Source organism: Ictalurus punctatus, chromosome 7 (genome assembly GCF_001660625.3).
Source record: "Ictalurus punctatus breed USDA103 chromosome 7, Coco_2.0, whole genome shotgun sequence".
NCBI classification, from domain to species: Eukaryota; Metazoa; Chordata; class Actinopteri; order Siluriformes; family Ictaluridae; genus Ictalurus; species Ictalurus punctatus.
Window position 1 is genome coordinate 34,476,415 of NC_030422.2, and position 24,771 is coordinate 34,501,185.

The 24,771-nt window shown below is 41.3% G+C and overlaps 2 protein-coding genes and 1 pseudogene across 2 annotated transcripts; all 3 read right to left on the reverse strand.

The window, feature by feature from the left end:
• Positions 1-7,233: 7,233 nt before the first annotated feature.
• Positions 7,234-9,729, reverse strand: LOC108261592 (5-beta-cholestane-3-alpha,7-alpha-diol 12-alpha-hydroxylase). Its single transcript, XM_017462426.3, has one exon. The coding sequence runs from the start codon at positions 9,185-9,187 to the stop codon at positions 7,649-7,651; it is 1,539 nt and encodes a 512-aa protein (XP_017317915.1). The 5' UTR covers positions 9,188-9,729; the 3' UTR covers positions 7,234-7,648.
• A 3,669-nt stretch (positions 9,730-13,398) lies between these two features.
• LOC108268197 (5-beta-cholestane-3-alpha,7-alpha-diol 12-alpha-hydroxylase-like) lies at positions 13,399-15,444 on the reverse strand. Its single transcript, XM_017473012.3, has one exon. The coding sequence runs from the start codon at positions 15,396-15,398 to the stop codon at positions 13,860-13,862; it is 1,539 nt and encodes a 512-aa protein (XP_017328501.1). The 5' UTR covers positions 15,399-15,444; the 3' UTR covers positions 13,399-13,859.
• Positions 15,445-20,085: 4,641 nt separating this feature from the next.
• LOC108267259 (7-alpha-hydroxycholest-4-en-3-one 12-alpha-hydroxylase-like) lies at positions 20,086-21,111 on the reverse strand (annotated as a pseudogene).
• Positions 21,112-24,771: the final 3,660 nt, after the last annotated feature.

The following is a 24,771-nucleotide window of genomic DNA, read 5'->3' on the forward strand; positions in this document are numbered from 1 at the left end:
TAACGCTGACTGATTGGATTGAAACATAACAGAGATTAGAAAATACACATTCAGCATCATGATATGTTCACCATGAGATATTTATGCAATGCAGAAATTGTCGGCGTGTTCAGATTTTCAGTCTGCTTTTTGTTTTAGGTTTGGGTTTTTTTGACTTTATTGTCTGTTCAGATTTCCTGAACAGAAATTAATCTTTGACACTGGCATAAAAAATATATCATCAGACAATACTGCACATCCATTTACATTCCACATAATGAATCACATGGAACATACATTTGTTCTGTGTTTATGCATCCCGGTTCTTGATCTCGTTCTGTTCCCTCGTTTGTGCTTTTGTATTATCCCTGCCACAGTTGATTGTAGATCACCTGACCTCCATCTATTTCTAGTTTATGTATTTTGATTCACGACTTAGATTTGTCTCCCTGCCTTTGCCCTTTTATTGCGATTGCATCCATCTCAACTCTCCTCCATCCGCATTACATGACACCCAGTAGGGATCTAACTCTTGAGAATTTTAAATATCAGCTGGACAACTTGATAACTAACCATGTAGATAATGGATTAATATCAGATCAACAACTGGAATGTTTTACTCCCCTTTGAGAGACTGAAATAATTTCATTACTTCACCAAAATCAACTTGTATACTCGATCCCTTATCTACATGTTTCTTCAAACGGATAATAACAGAAGTAATCACACCACTTCTAAAAATAATAAATTCTTCCCTTAGCACTGGCTATGTACCTAAATTATTTAACTAGCAGTTATTAAATCCCTGATTAAAAAACCTGACCGTGACCCCTGTCAACTGTTCAGCTGTAGACCTATATCAAATCTCCCCTTCATCTCCAAGATCTTGGAAAAGGTTGTACACAGCAGTTATGCTTGTACTTACATAGGAACAACATTCATGAAATATATCAGTCAGATATATAGGCCTTATCATAGCACAGAGACGGTGTTGGTTAAAGTGGTAAATGTCCTTCTACTGACCTGATCAGGGTTGTCTCCTTGCTTGTGGTGCTTGCACTCTTAAAAACAATTCGGTGGCTTTGTAAATATCACAACAATAAAAAATATATATATATACCAAAATAAATGCCTAAAAATCCAACAGTTAATTTTGTCTAAAATGTACATCTTATTTCATGAAAATATATCCTTAATATTTTTGATAAATCTCAATCAGAATATTTGATAATGGATTAATAATACTGATCAGTTTCAAGAGCTACAGTTATTACCATTCTGTGTAAACTCTAGAGACTGTTGTGTGTGAAAATCCCAGGAGATCAGCAGTTTCTGAAGTACACAAACCAGTCCATCTGGTACCAACAACCATGCCACAGTTAGTCACAGAGATCACATGATGCAGTGAACATTAACTGAAACTCTTGATCTGCATCTGCATGATTATTCTTTACGCTGCTGTCACATGATTGGCTGATTAGATAACTGCATAAATGTGCATGTGTACAGGGGTTCCTAATAAAGTGGGCGGTGGATGAAAATATTTTACATTGTAGTCATTTTTAGTGTGTTTTTAATCTCAAACCTCATTATTGTTAGTCTTTTAAAATAGTTTCACTGTGAAATTTGTTGTTTTTTTTCTTTTAGAGAAGAATTCCTCAACAGAGGCACATCACAGCACATTAATGAATGGTACTGCATGGTAATGAATGGTACTGAATGGTAAAGGCTTTCACATGTATAACCCTGATTAAAATATTCCACCTTTGTAAGCTTTTGTATCTACCCAAATGGGATTTTTAAATGCATGAATGAAACACACACATTCTGCAGAATTACTCCCTCAAAACAGGAGTCAGGGGAAGTAAGACAAACATGTTGCCTGTGCACTTCCGGATGTGTATGAACCAGTAAATTACTGGAAACATAAAAATGGACAAAACCAACTGAATATTGCAAGAGCAAAGAACTTGCCTTACTTTAGGAATAAATGTTAATTGCAAAGGAAAATTATTATACATTATTTCTCTGTGCTTTATTTTCAAAGGTAACATTTCTTTAGGAAGTGCTTACTTTGTGAGGTATAGTTTTAACAATCCTGTCATCTACTAACACTAATGTCATCCACACTTGTATATCTTTCTTTTACGGAACACAAAGAGAGACCGAGTATTTACTCACTCACTATTCATTTATTTTATATAAAAAAGATGCAATGATAGTGAATGGTGATTGAGGGTATCAGTCTCTTCTGACGTTCTGCCTGACGTCTCCTTTTGTGTCCCACTGAAGATTAAAGTCTTACAGGTTTGTTCAGCTCACTGGTTTTGTACACTGTTACAAATGTAATTAAAAGTCCAGTATGAATTAATTTCAGTTAAAAACATTTAGTAAATGTAGCATATTTGTTCTGTTAAATAATATTCTCATTTCCTGTTACATCTCCGTAGTTTTTCAATTATATCTACTCATTTTTGTTTGTTTCACTTTTGTGGGTTTCTGTTGCATTGACAGGTTTTTAATGATATCTACTCAATTTTAGGTGTCATGGCACTAAATATAGTTATTCAGATCTACTTTAAAAAAATTAAAGTAGATTTCACAGCTTTAAAATTTACTAAATTTACTAAATTTACTAATATTTCTAAAGTGTAGAAATATTTCACCAAAAAAAAGAGCACATCGTACTTTAAGTTTTTAGAGTGTGGAAAGGATGTGTGTTCTGACTCCTTTCTAATATAACAGCATTAACTTTTTCATCAATTTGTGCTACAGTTGCTCTTGGATCGGACCAGATTTGTTAGACTTTGCTTTCCATCCGTACCAATGGGCCTTGGGGGCCCATGACCCTGTCGCGGGTTAACCAGTTGTCTTTCCTTGGACCACTTTTGGTAGGTACTAACCACTGCATTCCTGTTGTTTGAGATGCCCTGACCCAGTCATCTAGCCATTACAATTTTGCCCTTATCAAAGTTGCTCAGATCCCTATGCTTGGCCATTTTTCCTGGTTCCAACACACGCTTCGAGAACTTCGAGTACACTTGCTACCTGATAAATTCCCTTGACAGGGGCTATTGTAGTGAGATAATCCATGTTGTTCACTTCACCTGCTTTTAATGTTATGACTGATCTGTGTGTGTGTGTGTGTGTGTGTGTGTTAAGGAGTTTTTAAGGGGGGAAAATTTAATATATAAAGTGTAGGAGTTTATAGTATAAAATAAGACAGAATAAAAGTGAGGGGAAAACCTGACACACTATGATGATATATTTGTTTGAGTATACTCCCCTCTTATGACCAACATGAAATCAGCCAGGAAACACAATGTTCGGGTTGTTTACGGAACTCAGCAGCAAAGTGAGAAACACTTGTCTTTAACATGCTGCATTGTGAACTCCAACACGTCCTGATTTATCTCAGCTCTCCCAGTGAAGACGTTCTTTTGCTTATAATTAGGGGGCCAAACCCCAATGGTGTGTAGGCACCCTATAGTGATTGTATGTTTTCTTCTTTTTCTTAATAAAAGTATGGATGAAGCTCAGAAGGTGCTGGAACTCTATTACCTTTGTTCACGTCCTTCTTCTTCTATGCTTAAAGTCTATGGCAGCCCCTAGAACCGTATGGTAAATAGTTTTGAAATTTGGCATACTGATTTGGCAAAAGTCTAGACTCTAGCGTCACCATTGAGTCAGGTACCCTTTTACTTGTAACTTTTGAAGCATTTGACATAAGAACCCCATTATGTCATATTCTGTCATATTGAATTTTACACCATTTTGAGTTTATGATGCTGACCAGGTTCAAGATGCTGATGCTGAAACTTATTGTTCCACAGATTCAGTTTGAGGACTGGTTTGTGATGATGGATCTAAAAGACCCATATGTCCACATAGAGATATTACCCAGTCCCAGGAAGTTCCTGAGGTTTGCGTGTGGAGGCAACACGTACCAATATCAGGTTATTCCCTTTGGGCTAGCTTTATACCCTTAACCCTTCACAAAGTGCATGGATGTCATTCTGGCTCCATTGCGACTCTAGGGCATCCGTGTACTAAACTACTCGATGGCTGGTTAATTCTAGCACGATCCAGGAAACTGGTAATTCAACCTGAAATTGGGGCTCAGGTTGAACCTCAAGAAAAGAATGCTTTCTCCAATGCAGAGGACAACTTTTCTAGAGGTTATAAGGATTCTACTATGATGAGGGTGTTTCTATTCCCAACATGCGTAGGGTCAATCCTATCAACAATGAGCAAGATAAAGCTGGATCTTGGCATCCCTTCCAGTCTCTGAGAGACTGTTGGTGCTTATGGAAGCAGCAGCCAACATCATACCCTTGGGTCTATTGCACAGAAGATTGTTTCAGTGGTGGCTGAAAAGTCAGGGGGTTTTGTCTGAGGATGAAACCTCTGAGAGTAATCAGTGTTACGTGGCGATGCCTATGTGCTCTGGGAATTTGGAGGTGTCCCCTTTTTCCAGCCTTTGATCACACTCTAGGGGTGTCTCCTTTTTGTAATATGGTAATGATAGGCACCTTCCTAATGGGCTGGGGTACAGTATTAGATGGGTGTCTAGCTCACAGTCTCTGGAACGGCCTGCATCTGGAGTGGAATATAAATTGCCCAGAGATGCAGGCTGTGTTTCTCGCACTGAAATTCTTTCTTCCTCAATTAAGAGGTCACCATGTGTTAGTTGTGACAGACATCACAGTGGTGGTCTCACATTTCAACCACCAGGGAGGATTATGTTCCCGCCCCCTGTTCAGGCAGGTGCAACTAATTATTCTCCTGGCAGAGGGAAAGTTTTTGTCAGTGAGTGCAATGTACATTCTGGGCAACTGGAATGTGAGGGTAGACATCCTATTGAGGCAGGGGCTGACACAGAGGGATTTGAGGCTCCATCCACAAGTGGTGCAGTCCATATTGTGGAGGTTCGGCCAAGCGGAAGTGGATGTGTTTGCCTCCAAGGACACAACACACTGCCCGCTGTGGTTTGCCCTCACTCCTCCCACACCATTGGTGCTGGATGCCATGGTGCACGTGGCCGAGGTCACATCGATACGTTTTTCCTGTGATCACTCTGCTCCCACAAGTTCTAGGGAGAGAACTATGGAAACTATGGGTCTGCTCCCTGAGGGGCACCAGCTCATAGATTCTGGACTCACGACTGAGGTTGTTGAGACCATGTTTAATGCTAGAGTACCATCCACGAGGAAATTGTATGTGCTCAAATGGCGACTTTTTGTCTTGTGGTGTGAGGAACATCAGCTAGACCCAGTGAACTGCGCAGTAGCTACAAGACCTCGCATTCTCACAAGGATATTTCTCAGCAGAGTTGGGTCCTTCTACATCAGAGTCTATGTGGCTGCTATTTTGGCCAGCCACACCCGAATTTATGGAGCCTCTGTGGTGCAACATCCGCTAACTTTGAGGTTTATGCATGGTATCAGGTGACTGAGGCCAATCTGCAGACTATGCATACCTTCTTGGTACCTTTCTGTAGTCTTGGAAGGTCGGTCAGGTGCCTCATTTGAGCCCTTAGAGTCAGCTTCAGAGAAGCTTCTGACTCTAAAGGTAGCTCTTCTGCTGGCCCTCGCATCTCTCAAATGAATAGGAGAGCTACAAGCTCTCTCTGTTGCCCCTTCCTGCCTTGACTTTACACCTGGATTAGCCAATTCCTTCCTGTGTCATAGGCTGGATTATATTCCTAAAGTTCCTAGGTCTGCTGCCCAGCCAGTAGTGTTGCAGGCTTTCTACCCTCCCCTGTTCCTCACACCTTAACAAGAGAAATTACACCTACTGTGTCCAGTAAGGAGACTGTGTACTTGCGTCCACCGTACCAGCAAGTGGCAAAGTCTGAGCAGCTGCTGGTGTGCTTGGCGGTGACAGTAGAGGTGATGCTCTGTCAAAGAAGTGCATCTCTAATTGGATAGTGGAAGCCATCTCTATTGCTTATGAGGTGTGCGGTCTCACTACATTTCTGGGCATAATGGGCTCATTCCACTAGGGGTGTCACCTCCTCAAAGGCTTTGTGCAAAGGGGTACCCTTACAGGATGTATGTGCTGCAGCGGGGTGGTTACGCCACACACACCATTCGATTTTACAGCCTGGATGTAGATTCCACCCCGGGCTCGAGTGTCTTGCAGTGACCCTTGGGCTCAGAGCTTTTGAACAGGCCGTACCCTCAATATGACTGAGTGGGTATTCTCGTTCCCACAGCGTTGAGCTAATGCAACGTGGAGTTCCCTTTGAAAGGGATCATCTAGGTTACGCATTGAACCCTGTTCCCTGAGAAGGGAATGAGACATTGCGTAGCTTTCTCATACTGGGGCGTGCCTGTGACTTGCATCTTCACTTCAGATAAGAGGCGGACTGCGTGGTTCACAGGTATCATTTATATATCACGTGACGTGCTTAATTGCCACATCACCTGATCAGGGCAGGCCTATAAATTGGCATGATGCTACACAAGCTTCAGATACTGGTCATGCACGAGTCCAATGGTATACCATACATGCATGTAGCACAGTTGAAAAAGCAATGCTGGGGCCTACCATGCATGCACAGCATACAAAGCTCTGTAGCCTGATATTTTAACAAATGGCTCACCTCATTTGGTGTGAAAGTCATTTTCATCATGGTATGAAATGCTTTATCTACAGAAACTACACTGGTCTCACTCTCACTAACCCTCTCTAGAGTCTGCATGCACACCTCTAATGCTGCAATCTTCTCCATCAGAGAGATAACTAATATACACATCACAAATAAAGCTATTAATAATAATAGAGGAAGAATGACTGAATATCCTGCACTCAACACACTGAATAAGCTGAACGTTTGCTAGTCTTTGTCATAAATACTTGTCTTTCACTGAGAGAGAGGCAGAAATCCATTTTTCTCAGTTTTGTAATATTTCTTCTGCTTTAAAGAGATTTCACACACACATTCTAATAAACAAATCAAAATACTAAACAAACTAAATAACATAATTCTGCACCATTTCTGAGACTTCATAGAAAAATCAAAGACACAATCTTACGTAATGTTTCCTGATGTGATGTTTTTCAGGTAAGTGTGTTGTGAGGTCAAGGTCATGTTCTTGTTGAGAGAGAACCTTTTGTTTGTTGTTCTGTTAGAATGAGTTGAGTTTGAGGTGTGTGTGAAGTGTTTCAGTACTTTTAGTGCATTTTAGAGGTGAGGATAACTGCTTTGAGTTTTGAAAGATGTGTGAAATTAAATTAATTAAACAAAACTGATAGGAAACTGTTTATTCAGAGGATCTGATGCTGAAACGAGTTTCTGAAACTTTCTGAGACATATACACACACATGAGGCAGTAAATAAGTCAATATTTCTGTTTCATCCTTCATATTATTTTATTTATGCCAAGTCTTAAAGTGCTTTCTGTAGAACAGATCAAAATAAAACTCGTTGTAATATTTATACAGTATACAGTCTGAAGCAGGAAATTGTTTAATCTTGGGAAAATATTTATACATTCATCTTGATCACCAATAAAGACAGATTATTACAACTGAGGCTTTCTTTAAACATGAATATGAATGATTAGCAAAGCTATTAATAATACTAAAAATAATAATAGTAATAAACACTGACCTAGCATGAAGGTAAAATGCGAGATGTTAATAATACGAACAGTTGCATTGTCTAAAACCTGAGCCTGTATCTGAATGGGATGTCCTGCGTTGGCTGCATCATCCCGAATCCCCACCGCCTCACATCGATGTCTGGGATCTCTTCATCTGGGTTCTTCAACTCAAAGTCAAAATATGTGAGCATGAGGAAGACGAACTGCTTGAGCTCGTTGATGGCGAAGAACCTCCCGGGACACATGCTGACCCCGGCACCCCACGGCATGTTGTAGTACTTCACTTTCTTTCCTCCTTTGTAGAATTCTGTCTTTTTTCTGCCGTCGGGTGTGAGGAAGCGGTTGTACTTGAAGGTGAGTGGATCAGGGTGCACCTCTGGGTCCATCTGGACAGCAGTGTAGGGGAAGAGGGACACACGGTCACCTTTGCGGATCTTGTATTCGTGGCCGTTGTCCATTTTCAGGCTCATGTCCTCCAGAACGGCTCGTGTAAGCACAGGAGCAGCCGTCATGCGCAGGCTCTCATCCACTGCACTGTCCAGAACCGGGGTTTTGAGAAGCATGTCTCGGGTCAGGTTAATCAGCGGGCCACCACGCTTCACTTCCTGTCTGGTTTCATGCAGAACCTCATCGACCTCGCTCTTCACCGCTTTCATGGCCTCTGGGTGCTTCATGAGGAAGAGAAGAAGCCAGAATGATGCAGGACCTGTGTTACCCTGCGACGCCCACAGGAGGATGAACATGTATCTGTCCAGCATGGACTCATGCATTCCACGCTCGGCACGCATCTGCTGTGATTCAGATACCCAGCCGCTAATGTTCTCTTTGGTGTTCACCTTCTCCACAGTGAGGACTTTACAGAAAAGCTTCTTCAGTCTCTCTGCTTCCATTTTCTCAGAAGGTCCCAGAACTCCGTAGGCCAGCTTTGGGAAAAGTTGATCATATTTACGGAACTCATAAAAGAGCTCATTTGACTCCTTTCGGTCAACTTCCTTTGCTTTATCCACGCTTCCTGCAGTTTTGCCTACTTCGTTTCCAAAAAGCGCCAGATATCCGGCTCGAAACACGATGTTATAGCAGTAAGCGAAGAGCCCATCCTCCTGCCACGGTCGGTCATCATCATTTCCAGGCCCAATGTTGTGCAACATGAGGTTCTGTAGGTTGTTCATCAGGGCTTGTGATATCACCACCAGGCCATCACCCATCAGATGCTTGTTGGTGGATGCCTGAATGAGCTTGTCGTCATCTTCTAAGGGATGGTAACCAAAAACACGCTGGACCAGGTGCTTAGCGAACTCGCTAAAGTCCAGTTTGGCCCGGGCCTCTTTAACCACCGAGCCGAAGGACAGTGGGTCTGTGAGGAAAGTGAAATAAAACCCTCCCAGCTGCACAGTGAAAATATCCCCATGCTTCTTTCTCATCCTCTCTAGAAACTTTGCAGTGTCCCTCCTGAACTCCAGGACGTGTCCCAGCCATGGTAGAGGACCTTTATCCAGAGGAGGTTCTCCAGACCTTCGACGACGAAAGGCTCCAAGGAGGTAAAGTCCCCCAAGCAGAGAGATAAACAAAGCAAGAAGAATTTGCAGCAGAAAGCTCATGTTGTTTCTTTTCTCTCTCTCTCTCTCTCTCTCTCTCTCTCTCTCTCTCTCTCTCTCTTTGTGTGGTGTGTGTACTCTCAACACTTCCTCCAGCTTCTCTCTGTTTAAACTCTGTGTTCAGACTCCGCCCCTCTACTGTACTTTTGAATTCCAGTGCAGTGTTATCATATCATCTCAGGTATGAAAACAAGATGTTCTGGTTTTTTCGTGTGTGCAAATCCACATTTCTTCATTCAAGTGAGAAATCTCTGACCTACCAGTAGGGACAATCTGTTTGAACCGCTCTCATAATTATTACTCGGAAAATCAGTGTTTTTAATCTCAAACCTCATTATTGTTAGTCTTTTAATATACAGTTTCACTGTGAAATTGGTTTTTTTTTTTTTTCTTTTTGAGGAAAACTCATCAGAGGCATGTTGCAGCACATTAATGAAATGTACATCGTGGAGAATTACTCCCTCAAAACAGGAGTCAGGGGAAATAAGACAAACATGTTGCCTGTGCACTTCCGGATGTGTATGAATCAGTAAATTACTGGAAACATAAAAAGGAACAAAACCAACTGAATATTGCAAGAGCAAAGAACTTGCCTTACTTCAGAAATAAATGTTAATTGCAAAGGAAAACTTACAAAATTTATACACTATATTTCTCTGTGCTTTATTTTCAAGGGTAGCATTTCTTTATGAAGTGCTGGGTAGCATTTCTTTATGAAGTGCTTACTGTATGAGGTATAGTTTAAAAAAAAATCCTTAGCACAGAGAGAGTGCTGGATAAAGTGGTAAATGTCCTTCTACTGACCTGATCAGGGTTGTCTCCTTGCTCGTGGTGCTTGCACTCTATAAAGCCACTGAATTATTTTTTAAATATCACAACAATAAACAAAATATATATACCAAAATAAATGCCTAAAAATCCAACAGTTAATTTTGTCTAAAATGTACATCTTATTTCATGAAAATATATCCTTAATATTTTTGATAAATCTCAATCAGAATATTTGATAATGGATCAATAATACTGATCAGTTTCAAGAGCTACAATTATTACCATTCTGTGTAAACTCTAGAGACTGTTGTGTGTGAAAATCCCAGGAGATCAGCAGTTTCTGAAGTACACAAACCAGTCCATCTGGTACCAACAACCATGCCACAGTTAGTCACAGAGATCACATGATGCAGTGAACATTAACTGAAACTCTTGATCTGCATCTGCATGATTATTCTTTACGCTGCTGTCACATGATTGGCTGATTAGATAACTGCATAAATGTGCATGTGTACAGGGGTTCCTAATAAAGTGGGCGGTGGATGAAAATATTTTACATTGTAGTCATTTTTAGTGTGTTTTTAATCTCAAACCTCATTATTGTTAGTCTTTTAAAATAGTTTCACTGTGAAATTTGTTGTTTTTTTTCTTTTAGAGAAGAATTCCTCAACAGAGGCACATCACAGCACATTAATGAATGGTACTACATGGTAATGAATGGTACTGAATGGTAAAGGCTTTCACATGTATAACCCTGATTAAAATGTTCTACCTGTCTGAGCTTTTGTATCTACCCAAATGGGATTTTTTAATGCATGGTTGAAACACACATTCTGCAGAATTACTCCATCAAAATAGGAGTCGGGGGAAATAAGACAAATATGTTGCCTGTGCACTTCCGGATGTGTATGAACCAGTAAATTACCGGAAACATTAAAAGGAACAAAACCAACTGAATATTGCAAGAGCAAAGAACTTGCCTTACTTCGGAAATAAATGTTAATTGCAAAGGAAAACTTACAAAATGTATACATTATATTTCTCTGTGCTTTATTTTCAAGTGTAACATTTCTTTATGAAGTACTTACTGTATGAGGTATAGTTTAAAAAAAATCCTTTCATCTGTTAACACTAAGGTCGTTGTCACGTATTCCACATATTGAAGGTTAGGACAGATGCAAGTGCAGATAAGAGTTTTTAATAAAAAGAGACAGGTAGACAAATCCAAATCATAAGGTAATAGCATGGTCACAAACAGGCAATGGGTCAGACGATCAGCAAACAGGCATAATCGAGGCAAGGCAAGAATTGAGAACGACAAACCAGAAACAAGATCAAAGAACATGAATCAAAACGAGGAACAGGGTACAAACGCTTGGTATGGTGATAACACTCAATACTATGTGAAGTGCAAAGAGACATGAGGGGTTTAAATCACAAACATAATCAGGGGTGAAACATAAGACAGCTGAAACAGGGGCCGGAAGGCTGAGCGACGTCCTCAGCAGAGCATCAAAGCAGAGCATCATCCTCCATCAACTCTGCAGGCTGAACTTGGTTGTCCGTGTCAGCAGACTCGCGTGTGAGCAAAACTTGGTTGTCCATGTCAGCAGACTCTGGCATGAGCATGACTTGGTTGGTTGTGATGTCAGTTTCAGAAGTGAACAGATCTTGGTTGGTCATGACGTCTGTTTCAGGAATGAGGAGAACTCGTCCTGATTTATTATCTCAGCTCTCCCAGTGAAGAAGTTCTTTTGCTTATAATTAGGGGGCCAAACCCCAATGGTGTGTAGGCACCCTGTAGTGACTGTTTTCTTCTTCTTCTTCTTCTTCTTCTGATTATTATTATGATGATGATTATTATTATTATTATTATTATTATTATTATTATTATTATTAACAATAATAAGAAATATAATAGTAGTAATAGTAGTAGTACTATGGTTGAAGTTCAGAAGGTGTTGGAACCCTATTGCCTTTGTTCGTGTCCTTCTTCCTCTTCTTCTTCTATGCTGAAAGTCTATGGCAGCCCCTGGAACCGTATGGTAAATAGTTTTGAAATTTGGCACACTGACTGGGCAAAAGTCTAGCTTTTAGCGTCACCACTGGGCCAGGTATGTTTTTACTTATAACTTTAGAAGCATTTGACATAGGAACTCTATGACGTCATATTTTGGATTTTCCACCAATTTCAGGTTTGTTTGTTGTTATTGTTGTTGTTGTTGTTGTTGTTTTTGAAAAAGCATGTAAAAGTTTTCACAGCTCACAATTTTTCTTCAACTTTCACCAAATTTAGCTGAGATGATCTTGAGACTCCACAAAAGCTATCAGAAATTGTTAAGATATTCTTCTGTAGAATGATGCCGAAGCTTCCAAACAGGAAGTGAGGCCTTATATCGACAACAGCTTAATGGATTGACATGAAACTTTTAACTATAAAGTTAGACATTTGAAATATTTGAGCACTAGGGGGCACGAAAAGAAATTGTTTTTGCTATTTACTCTGGAACAATTTGAAATAAATTCTAAATTTTATTCATTACTCTGTTGTCATCTGATCTTTACCATCCACCGTTTAAAAATGTTATGCTATCTATGCTTTGACAATTTCACACCAAACTTGGCAGACAGATTCATTTTAATCTCATTTGATTGCTATAATCAGGAAAACTGTGTCCCCCCCCCCCCCCCCCCCCCCCCCCCCATATTTTAAATTTGTTTAAAGTGTGAAGTTTATTATGATTCTGATTGGTTGGAAGCTTCTACGGTCAGTTTATCTAAATTCCTTAAAAACCCTTTAAAACTTTTCACAACCTTCCATTTTTGTCCAAGCCTCACCTTTAAACACAAAAATTATTATTATTATTTTATATTCAAAACTGTTCATCTACTGCATGGAAAACATGTTGACAGCATTGTTGTAAAACAGTAAGTGAGGTCATATTTTGAAAACACATAAATAGACAAAATGATGTACAAAATGATGTCTCTGAATCCAACGGTATACCATACATGCTTGTAGAAGCACAGTAGAAAAAGCAGTGCTGGGGCCTACCAGACCTGCACAGCATACGAAGTACACTGAGCTCTGTAGCCTGATATTTTAACAAATGGCCCACCTCATTTGGTTTGAAAATCATTTTCATCATGGTATGAAATGCTTTATCTACAGAAACGACCAGGTTTGAGATGAAATCTGCAAATTCACAAAGGAATTTAGAATATGGCCTTGAATTTATGACTAGGATTTTGTGAGCTCTCAGGTTTCTCAGTGGGTGCTTCACTGAGAACAAACCTGTTGGACACGTGAAGCGGAGAAGAGTGGTGCTCCCGTGGGCAAGACTTAGCGTTAGCTTTGGCTTTGCAATTATGCCACTGAGTGGTCAGATATATATATACACACATGAGGCAGTAAATAAGTCAATATTTCTATTTCACCTTAGTATAATAATAATTATTTTTATTTTTTTTAAATTATTTTTTTATTTTTATTTTATTTTATTCATCCCAAGCCTTAAAGTGCTTTCCATAGAACAGATCAAAATAAAACTTGTTGTAATATTTATACAGTATACAGTCTGAAGCAGGAAATTGTTTAATCTAGGGAGAATATTTATACATTCATCTTGATCACCAATAAAGACAGATTATTACAAGTGAGGCTTTCTTTAAACATGAATATGAATATGAATTCATGAATATAATAATAAAGGCAGTGTGTTATTTTTCTTTCTGAATTAATCATCTGTTTGCATTAAAAATAATTGGATGCAGGAGATGTTCCAGTAAAGATTAGCAAACCTATTAATAATAATTCATATAATAATAATAATTAATAGTAATAAACACTGACCTAGCATGCAGGTAAAATGTAAAACGTTCATAATACGTACAGTTGCATTGTCTAAAACCTGAGCCTGTATCTGAACGGGATGTCCCGCGTTGGCTGCATCGTCCCGAATCCCCACCGCCTCACATCGATGTCTGGGATCTCTTCATCTGGGTTCTTCAACTCAAAGTCAAAATATGTGAGCATGAGGAAGACGAACTGTTTGAGTTCGTTGATGGCGAAGAACCTCCCGGGACACATGCTGACCCCGGCACCCCACGGCATGTTGTAGTACTTCACTTTCTTTCCTCCTTTGTAGAATTCTGTCTTTTTTCTGCCGTCGGGTGTGAGGAAGCGGTAGTACTTGAAGGTGAGTGGATCAGGGTGCACCTCTGGGTCCATCTGGACAGCAGTGTAGGGGAAGAGGGACACACGGTCACCTTTGCGGATCTTGTATTCGTGGCCGTTGTCCATTTTCAGGCTCATGTCCTCCAGAACGGCTCGTGTGAGCACAGGAGCAGCAGTCATGCGCAGGCTCTCATCCACTGCACTGTCCAGAACCGGGGTTTTGAGAAGCATGTCTCGGGTCAGGTTAATCAACGGGCCACCACGCTTCACCTCCTGTCTGGTTTCATGCAGAACCTCATCGACCTCGCTCTTCACCGCTTTCATGGCCTCTGGGTGCTTCATGAGGAATAGAAGAAGCCAGAATGAGGCAGGACCTGTGTTACCCTGGGACGCCCACAGGAGCAGAAACATGTATCTGTCCAGCATGGATTCATGCATTCCATGCTCAGCACGCATCTGCTGTGATTCAGATACCCAGCCGCTAATGTTGTCTTTAGTGTTCACCTTCTCCACAGCGAGGACTTTCCAGAAAAGCCTCTTCAGTCTCTCTGCTTCGATTTTCTCAGAAGGTCCCAGAACTCCGTAGGCCAGCTTTGGGAAAAGTTGATCATATTTACGGAACTCATAAAAGAGTTCATTTGACTCCTTTCGGTCGACTTCCTTTGCTTTATCCACACTTCCTGAAGTCTTGGCTATTTCATTTCCAAAAAGCGCCAGATATCCGGCTCGGAACACGATGTTATAGCAGTAAGCGAAGAGCCCATCCTCCTGCCACGGTCGGTCATCATCATTTCCAGGCCCAATGTTGTGCAACATGAGGTTCTGTAGGTTGTTCATCAGGGCTTGTGATATCACCATCAGGCCATCACCCATCAGATGCTTGTTGCTGGATGCCTGAATGAGCTTGTGGTCATCTTCTAAGGGATGGTAGCCAAAAACACGCTGGACCAGGTGCTTAGCGAACTCGCTAAAGTCCAGTTTGGCCCGGGCCTCTTTAACCACCGAGCCGAAGGACAGTGGGTCTGTGAGGAAAGTGAAATAAAACCCTCCCAGCTGCACAGTGAAAATATCCCCGTGCTTCTTTCTCATCCTCTCTAGAAACTTTGCAGTGTCCCTCCTGAACTCCAGGACGTGTCCCAGCCATGGAAGAGGACCTTTATCCAGAGGGGGTTCTCCAGACCTTCGACGACGAAAGGCTCCAAGGAGGTAAAGTCCCCCAAGCAGAGTGGTAAACAAAGCAAGAAGAATTTGCAGCAGAAAGCTCATGTTGTTTATTCTCTCTCTGTCTCTCTCTCTCTCTCTCAGTGGTGTGTGTACTCTGAACTCTTCCTCTAGCTTGTCTCTATTTAAACTCTTTGAGCTCAGACCCTGCCCCTCCTCTGTACTTTGAATCCCTGTAATGCTAGATCATCTTGGCTTTCAACAGCAGATGAGCCAGTTTGTCTTGGGTACTGGGACATCTCTGAGCTCTCAGTAGGAGTATAATTGTTTAATGTGCTCAGGTTATATGTGCAAATCACCTGCCTCATTTGTTTTATTGTTTGTTTCCATGTGACGTCCATGTGGTGATCAAGGATGATCTGAACACAATGATAAAGATAGAGGAGAGGCCATTATGAAAGTTTTTACCATCCCCACTCTCAGAACATATTAGGTCTAAGTGACATTCTTTATAGGCATCTTGTTTTAGACTTATTGCAGTTTAACTTAGTGCAGTTTGGTCATCTCAACTGGCCAGTCAAATTGTCTAAAACTATAAGCAGCTGTGGCTCAGGTGATAGAGTGGGTTGTACACTAATAGTAGGTTTGGCGGTTTGATTCCTGGCCCACATGACTCCACATGCCGAAGTGTCCTTGGGCAAGACACTGAACCCCAAGTTGCTCTTGATGGCAAGTTAGTGCCTTGCGTGGCAGCTCTGCTACCACTGGTGTTTGTGTGTGAATGAGACAAAGTGTAAAGCACTTTGTAAAACCTAAGGCTAAGGTTAAAAAGTAATATGTACATATAAGTGCCGACCATTTACCATTTACCAGAGTTGCAGGAAAACACAACCATCTTGGTGGTTTCTGACAGGTTCTCAAAGTCACTATGCCACTAATTCCACTAGCATCCCTCCCATTAGCTTTCACCACAGGAATTAATGTTTCAACACATGCTCCAAAACTTTGGAATCCCAGAGGAGATCATCAGTGATCGAGTACCACAATTCACGAGTATGGTCCAGCTTCATGAGCAAAATGGGCACCAATATTAATCTAACCTCATGGTACCATCCACAAGCCAATGGCCAAGTAGAATGTGCCAACCAAGAGATCAGGCGGTTCCTCTGAACATTCTGTGCAGCTAACCCAGAGGACTGGACCAGATTCATCCCCTGGGTCGATTACACCTAGAACGCCCTACATTTACATTTACATTTATTCACTTAGCAGACGTTTTTATCCAAAGCGACTTACAAATGAGAAAGATACAAGCAAAGCGATATATCAAGCAGAGAACAATACAAGTAGTGCTACCATACAAGATCCATTAATTGAGTTCCAGAAGAAGCAAAGTGCAGAGTAGAGGTGTAAGTGCAATTTTTTATTTCTATTTTTTATTTTTTTATTATGAGTTGGTTAGGTGTTCCTGGAAGAGGTGGGTCTTTAGCTGTTTTTTGAAGATGGTGAGAGATTCTGCGGTCCGGATTGAGATTGGAAGTGCATTCCACCACTGAGGAATAGTTGGTGTGAAGTTTCTGGAAAGGGACCTTGTGCCACGCTGAGTTGGAACGCCACGCTGAGATGGAAATCACTCAGCTACCCAATTCATCCAGTTCCAGTATGTCTTAGACTACCAGCCACATCTGTTCCTGTGGAACGCCAACGCCACAGATTCCCCAGCAGTCAACCAATGGTTCCTGCAGAGTGAGCTGGTCTGGGAAAACACCAATGCCTAACACAATCCACGTTACCATCCATGTGGCAGAGTCTGGCTCTCAAATACGACCTCAGACAGCTACAGTCCTGTAAGAAACTCAGTCCATGGTACATTGGGCAATTCAAGATCAATCTGGCTCTAAACACTAAGAAAACCAAGGAGCTCATTGTAGACTTTAGGAAGCACAACACTGAGCTAGCCCCCCTTTTCATCAATGGTGAGTGTGTGGAGAGGGTCCACACCTTCCGGTTTCTTGGCGTCCTTATCTCTGCTGACATCTCCTGGACGGACAACATCACAGTGGTTATCAAGAAGGCTCAAACGCGGCTCCACTTCCTGAGGGTTCTCAGGAAGTACAATCTGGACTCCAATCTGCTGCTGATCTTCTCCTGGAGTGGGGGGGGGGGGGGCTCTGTCATACCACCGCAAACCAGCAACTCCATTTCTCAGAACGCACCACGAACTACAAACATGGCAGACAACAACTACACTTCCAAAACACACACATTGACATTTTCACCATCCCCAGAATATTTATTAGAGATACCTGATTCCAATCACACACATACACACACACACACACACGCACACACACACAGACTACTCCTTTTAAGGGACACACTTCTCCATTCACTCATGTAGTTTTGTCTCTGCTGTTACCAAGCCTTGATATCGTGTTTGTTTATTTTTGACTTTGTTCTTGTATTACAACCTTTTCTCTATGCCTTGCCTTGTTTGGACTGTTTGCCTGATCGCCTGACCCTTGCCTGTCTATGTTTACTGATCTGTGCCTGATCCTTTGGACTTGTTATTTTATTAAACAGGCACACCTGCATTTGCTTCTGTCTGTGCCTCCATTATGTGACAGACAGCTGCTTGATTATAGTTCTGGTTCTCTCTTTCCAGTTGGGGCTCACATGAGCAACCTCCTGGTGCATTCAAAATAAATTTTGTGCAAAGGTAATTTGCTAGAAATTAACACAAATTGTTCTCGGAAATGCTTTTGTGATGTACTTTGCATGTACTTTTCTCATTTGTTGGTTGCTTTGGATAAAAGCGTCTGCTAAGTGAATAAATGTAAATGTAATGTAAATATGTAATGTTACCCGCATCAGGGACAGTGATCTTTTATTTATTAAGTGATTTAATTAATTAATTAATTAAAACAAATCCAAACATTGGATATCATTAAGCTGTAAAATAAACTCTAAATAAAAGTATTTTAGATCATATTGCTTTTCTCTTGACTTTATTTACACATGTGACCTTGAAGTAATCCAAACATTATTGATTACATTAGTTTCAGATCGTGATACTTGTATTATGTTACTGATTACATTTTTATGAAGCAATTTGTAACTGTAAAGGAATACAATTTTAAAGGAACCCTCCCAACCCTGATTGCACTGTTTGTTCAAGTTCAAATGCACATGTAGTATTAGCACATTTATTGAAGAGGTGTATTTATTTATAATCGCACTATCCAGTGTCGGCCAGATGAAGATGGGTTCCATTGACTCAGGGAGTTTTTCCTCACCACTGTCGCCTCTGGCTACTCATTAGGGATAAATTCATACATCCATCCATCCATCCATCTTCTATACCGCTTTCAGAGTCACAGGGAAACCTGGAGCCTATCCCAAGGAGCATCGGGCACAAGGAGGGGTACACCCTGGACAGGGTGCAAATCCATTGCAGGGCACACTCACATACACATTCACAGCCTACCATGCCAATCAGCCTACCATGCATGTTTTTGGATTGGGGAGGAAACCGGAGTACCCGGAGGAAAACCCCGCAGCACGGGGAGAACATGCAAACTCCGCACACACAGGGCCACTGTTGGAATCAAACCACCTGGAGGTGTGAGGCGAACGTGCTAACCACTAAGCCATCGTGTGCCCCTAAACTCATGCATTTAAAATCTATTGTAATATATTCCTATAAAGCTGCTCTGGGACAATGTCCACCGTTAAAAGTGCTATACAAATTTTTAAAACTGAATTAAATGGCTATTTCTATTTCATCTTTTCACAATCAAATTTATAATAAAAAAAATCTAGAGTAATAATAACAATATTGTTAATATTTTTGTTCATTATGTAAATTTTACAGTATTTATTTATTCATCCCAAATGTTAAAGTGCTTTCCATAAAACAGATCAAAATAAAACTCAAACATCGTAGCATCTATAACCTTCAAACTAACTGTTCCTCAGTGGTGGATTGAACTTCCAACCTCAAGCCAGAATCTCTCACCATCTTCAGAAAACAGCTAAAGACCCACCTCTTCCGTGAACACCTAACCAACTCATAAAAAAAAATAATAAAAAAAAATTTGCACTTACACTCTGTGCACTTACACTCAGTTGCTTCTTCTGGAACTATTGTATGGTAACACTACTTGTATTGTTCTCTGCTTGATATATCGCTTTGCTTGTATTTTCTCATTTGTAAGTCGCTTTGGATAAAAGCGTCTGCTAAGTGAATAAATGTAAATGTAAATTTATATACAGACTCAGGGGCAGATTTAGTGATGTGGGGGCCCTGGGCAAAATGTAGGAATGGGGCCCTCATTTCAGTGTTTTAACATTGATATTTAAATTTTCCACATATGTCATTAAGCATTAATAGCAATAATCAGGGGTTAACTTGGACCAAAAAGTGGCCCTGGATTTTCTGGCCCTGAGCGGACCACCATACCCGGCCCACAACATGCCCCATCATAACACACCAGCTCATTGATGGTTAGACCAATTTTTAACACCACTTACTAACATAATAATATGCCCACTACATTGGACTATTCCATGGATTATTATGGCTGAGACTTTCTTTAACCATGATTTAGAATATAATAAAAAGATGGTGTAGTTTTTCTTTCTGAAATAATAATCTGTTTACATTAAAAGTTGGATGCAGAAGATGATTAGCAAAGCTATTAATAATAATAATAATAATAATAATAATAATAATAATAATAATAATAAACACTGACTTAGCATGCAGGCACAGTGTAAAAGGTTAATAAAACTAATATGTATAAAACCTGGGCCTGTATCTGAATGGGATGTCCCGCGTTGGCTACATCGTCCCGAATCCCCACCGCCTCACATCGATGTCTGGCATCTTTTCATATGGGTTCTTCAACTCAAAGTCAAAATATGTGAGCATGAGGAAGACGAACTGCTTGAGCTCGTTGATGGCGAAGAACATCCCAGGACACATGCTGACCCCGGCACCCCACGGCATGTTGTAGTACTTAATTTTCTTTCCTCCTTTGTAGAATTCTGTCTTTTTTCAGCCGTCGGGTGTGAGGAAGCGGTTGTATTTGAAGGTGAGTGGATCAGGGTGCACCTCTGGGTCCATCTGGATAGCGGTGTAGGGGAAGAGGGACACACAGTCACCTTTGCGGATCTTGTATTGGTGGCCGTTGTCCATTTTCAGGCTCATGTCCTCCATAATGGCTCGTGTGAGCACAGGAGCAGCCGTCATGCGCAGGCTCTCATCCACTGCACTGTCCAGAACCGGAGTTTTGAGAAGCATGTCTCGGGTCAGGTTAATTAGCGGGCCACCACGCTTCACCTCCTGTCTGGTTTCATGCAGAACCTCATCGACCTCGCTCTTCACCGCTTTCATGGCCTCTGGGTGCTTCATGAGGAAGAGAAGAAGCCAGAATGATGCAGGACCTGTGTTACCCTGTGACGCCCACAGGAGCAGGAACATGTATCTGTCCTGCATGGACTCATGCATTCCACGCTCGGCACACATCTGCTGCGCTTCAGATACCCAGTCGTTAATGTTGTCTTTGTTGTTCACCTTCTCCACAGCAAGGACTTTCCAGAAGAGCTTCTTCAGCCTCTGTGCTTCCATTTTCTCAGAAGGTCCCAGAACTCCGTAGGCTAGCTTTGGGAAAAGTTGATCATATTTACGGAACTCATAAAAGAGCTCATTTGACTCCTTTCGGTCAACTTCCTTTGCTTTATCCACGCTTCCTGAAGTCTTGGCTACTTCATTTCCAAAAAGCACCAGAAATCCAGTGCAATACTTGGAAGCCATGTAGCGCTACATCATCTCAGCTATCAACACCTGATGTGACGGATTGTCTTGTATACAAGTCCTCCATATTTCTGTGTTCATGACCTGGGATCTGCAAAATTTCTGACCTGCCACTATGAAAAAAAATTTATTGAATGGCTCTCTATCTTGTAATTCCTACTCTGTAAATCTGAGTTTTTTGAGGGCTCTGACATCGCAAAATACCTCGACATCACTTCAACATGGCAGTACTCAATTAACAGACTGATTTTAACAATTAACAGTGAATTATCACTTCCAATTTTATATTGTAATACCTCTTTGCACCTAATTCCACACAAGAACTGTGTACTAGTTGGCACTGCACTGTCCTTTACAGTGCCTATTGTCGTGTTTAATAATTGTTGTACTGTCTTTCGCTGTTTGCAGATATTTGCACACGTGCACTTTATGTAGTCCTGTGTATGTTTTTGTAGTCTTATTTAGCTCTGTGTAGTCTCATGTAGCACCATGGTCCTGGAGGAACATTCGTTTCACTGTGTACCGTACCACCTGTATGTGTTTGAAATGACAATAAACCCCCTTGAACTTGAAATAGTACAAGTACTTCTGTCTTCTCAGAATTAAGTTGAAGGAAGTTAATAAGCATCCACCGTCTAATGTCCTTTACACATTCCTCAACTTTATTAAGATGGTTTCTCTCCTTTGGCTTTCCTGGAACATACAACTGTGTGTCATCAGTATAACAGGGGAAGCTATATGATAAATGGTATCAAAAGCTTCATTAAGGTCAAGAAAGATAAGCAAGTAGAAACAACCCTGATCAGAGGCCAGTAGTAGGTCATTTACTACTTTAACTAACGCTGTCTCTGTGCTATGATGAGGCCTAATTCCTGACTTATACATTTCATGAATGTTATTCCTATGTAGGTACGAGCATAGCTGCTGTGCTACAACCTTTTCTAAAGTTTTGGAGATCATTTTTAATCAGGGGTTTGATAATTTCTAGATTAAATGATTTATTCATTTAATTCACTTTATTTATCAAGCACATTTAATTATAACACATGTTCCAAAGTGCGGTACAGAGTCAAGAAATAAAACAACACATCCACTAAATAATAATCAGTGCTAAAATTAAGGACACTAGCCACAATTAAATGCTAAAAATAGAAGTGTGTGTTTAGAGCTGCTTTATAACTAGACAAGGAAGGAGCCGATCTAATATGTAAATTGGGACCGCTCCACAGGGTAGATGCCAAAACCATAAAACTGATTATTTTTAGAAGGGGTGTGATTACTTCTGGAATAATCTGTTTTGAAGAACCATGTCGGTAAGGGATCTTGTGTACGAGTTGATGATTTTGATGAGGAAATTAGTTAAATTTGTTTGGTCTCTTTGTTTGTTGGGGAGTAAAACATTCTAATCGCTGATCTGATATTATTATATTATTATAATAGCAGAAGCGATTACTGACCCAGGCGAACAGTAACTGGTAAGTGTTTCTTTCTGGATTTTTTAGTTGAAACTAGTTTTAGCACCGATTGTCAGATAGAAGCTGTAACTGTGCTTCCTTGTTGCTACGAGCTGTATACTTGTTGCTAGATTAAAGCAAATTCCGGTATTCAGATTCGGTATCGGTCGGGAGTTGCTCGTTCACGCGACTACTCTTTGTTTTGCTAATTAAAGAGGCGTGCTCAGCTGAAACACATCAGTATTTATTAATTAAGAAACGCTGAGGCGGAAGCCCTTGTCGTGTGAAGAACGAGCTCATGTAAAGACCTGAGAGTCTACCTGCGCGAGTCCACCGAGCAAGGACACCGACAAGACACCACACATGCTGCTAAGTATACTTTTTCTCCCTTTATTCCTCTTGCTGTTACCTGTTTACACACACTAACATGTGTCATCAGTTTATCCCTGTTATTTGCCACAGGTGCAGACCGTGGCATTCTGCCAGAAACGTACGCAACTTGGACAACCTACACTCTCTGAATGCGGCCTCTGCAGGTTCCATCTCACTCTCAGTCGGACTTTGGAACTGCCAATCTGCTGTCAACAAGGCAGATTTCATCTCTGCATTTGCAACCCACTCCAATCTCAGCATGCTGGCTCTGACTGAGACCTGGATCCATGCTGAGAACACTGCCACACCCGCTGCCCTGGCCTCCAACTTCAACTTCTCCCATACCTCACGCCCCAACAGACGAGGGGGTGGTGCAGGTTTGCTTCTCTCCAAAACTTGGAAATTTACCTGTCTTTCTCCCTCTTGCTCATACACTCCCTTTGAATTTCATGCTGTTACAGTCACTGACCCTGCCAAAATGCACTTTCTTGTTGTTTACCGTCCTCCAGGTCAACTGGGCAGTTCATCGATGAATTTGACACGCTACTTTCCACCATCCCAGATGATGGAACTCCTCTTCTGGTCCTTGGTGATTTCAACATTCATCTAGACAAGCCACATGCAGCTGACTTTCTTGCTCTCCTTCCCACATTCGACCTCAAGCAGTTCACCACACCAACAACCCACAAAGCTGGCAAACAGCTTGACCTCATCCTCACACATAACTGCACCACACATAATATTCTCATTACTCCTCTCCACACCTCTGACCATTTCTTTATCCAGTTCTCTATTTCTCTCCCCTCACCACCATGAGTGTCTCCTCCCTCTACCTCTTTTCGTCGCATTCTTCGCTCCCTTTTCCCCTCACATTTCTCCTCTATTGCCACAACCTTACTTCCCTCCGACAGCCACCTTTCCTCACTTGACTTAAACACCGCAACCGACATGCTATGTTCCACCCTAACATCTTCTCTTGACAGCATATGCCCCCTAACCTCCAGACCTGCTCGCACATCACCCTCTAGTCCTTGGCTCTCAGAAGCTCTGTATAATAACTAAGAGCATCTGAAAGGCAATGGCGCAAATCAAACAACCCGATTGACCTAACCAATTACCAGACACTTCTCTCTTCTTTTTCCGATAGCATCTCCATTGCTAAAGTCACATTCTACATAGAGAAGATTGGTAGTTCTAGCAACACCCGCATTCTTTTCAAAACCTTTTCCTCTCTATTCTGTCCCCCTCCTCCCCATTCCCCTACCTTTCTCACTGCAGATGACTTTGCCACTTTCTTTACCAACAAGGTTACATCAATCAGGAACCAGTTCTCAACACCAGACATGCATAGACCGACTCCTCCTCCGTGTAACTCCCAACTGACTTCCTTCTTTCCCCTCTCAGAGACTGATGTCTCTAAACTCCTCCTCTCTAGCCACCCCACAACCTGTCCTCTTGACCCTCTATCCCTTCTCACCTTCTTCAGTCCATCTCTCCCACACTATTACCTGCACTCACACACATCTTTAACACATCCCTCTCTACTGGCACATACCCTCCCTCATTTAAGCAGGCCCGGGTTACCCCACTGCTTAAAAAACCATCACTCAACCCTGCTATAGTTGACAACTACAGACCTGTTTCCCTGCTCCCTTTTCTTTCCAAAACTCTTGAAAGAGCCGTTTTTAATCAACTCTCCAATTTTCTCACACAGAACAACTTCCTGGACACCAAGCAGTCTGGCTTCAAGAGCAACCACTCCACGGAAACTGCTCTGCTTTCCGTCACTGAAGCCTTACGACTAGCAAGAGAAACCTCTAGATCATCTGTTCTC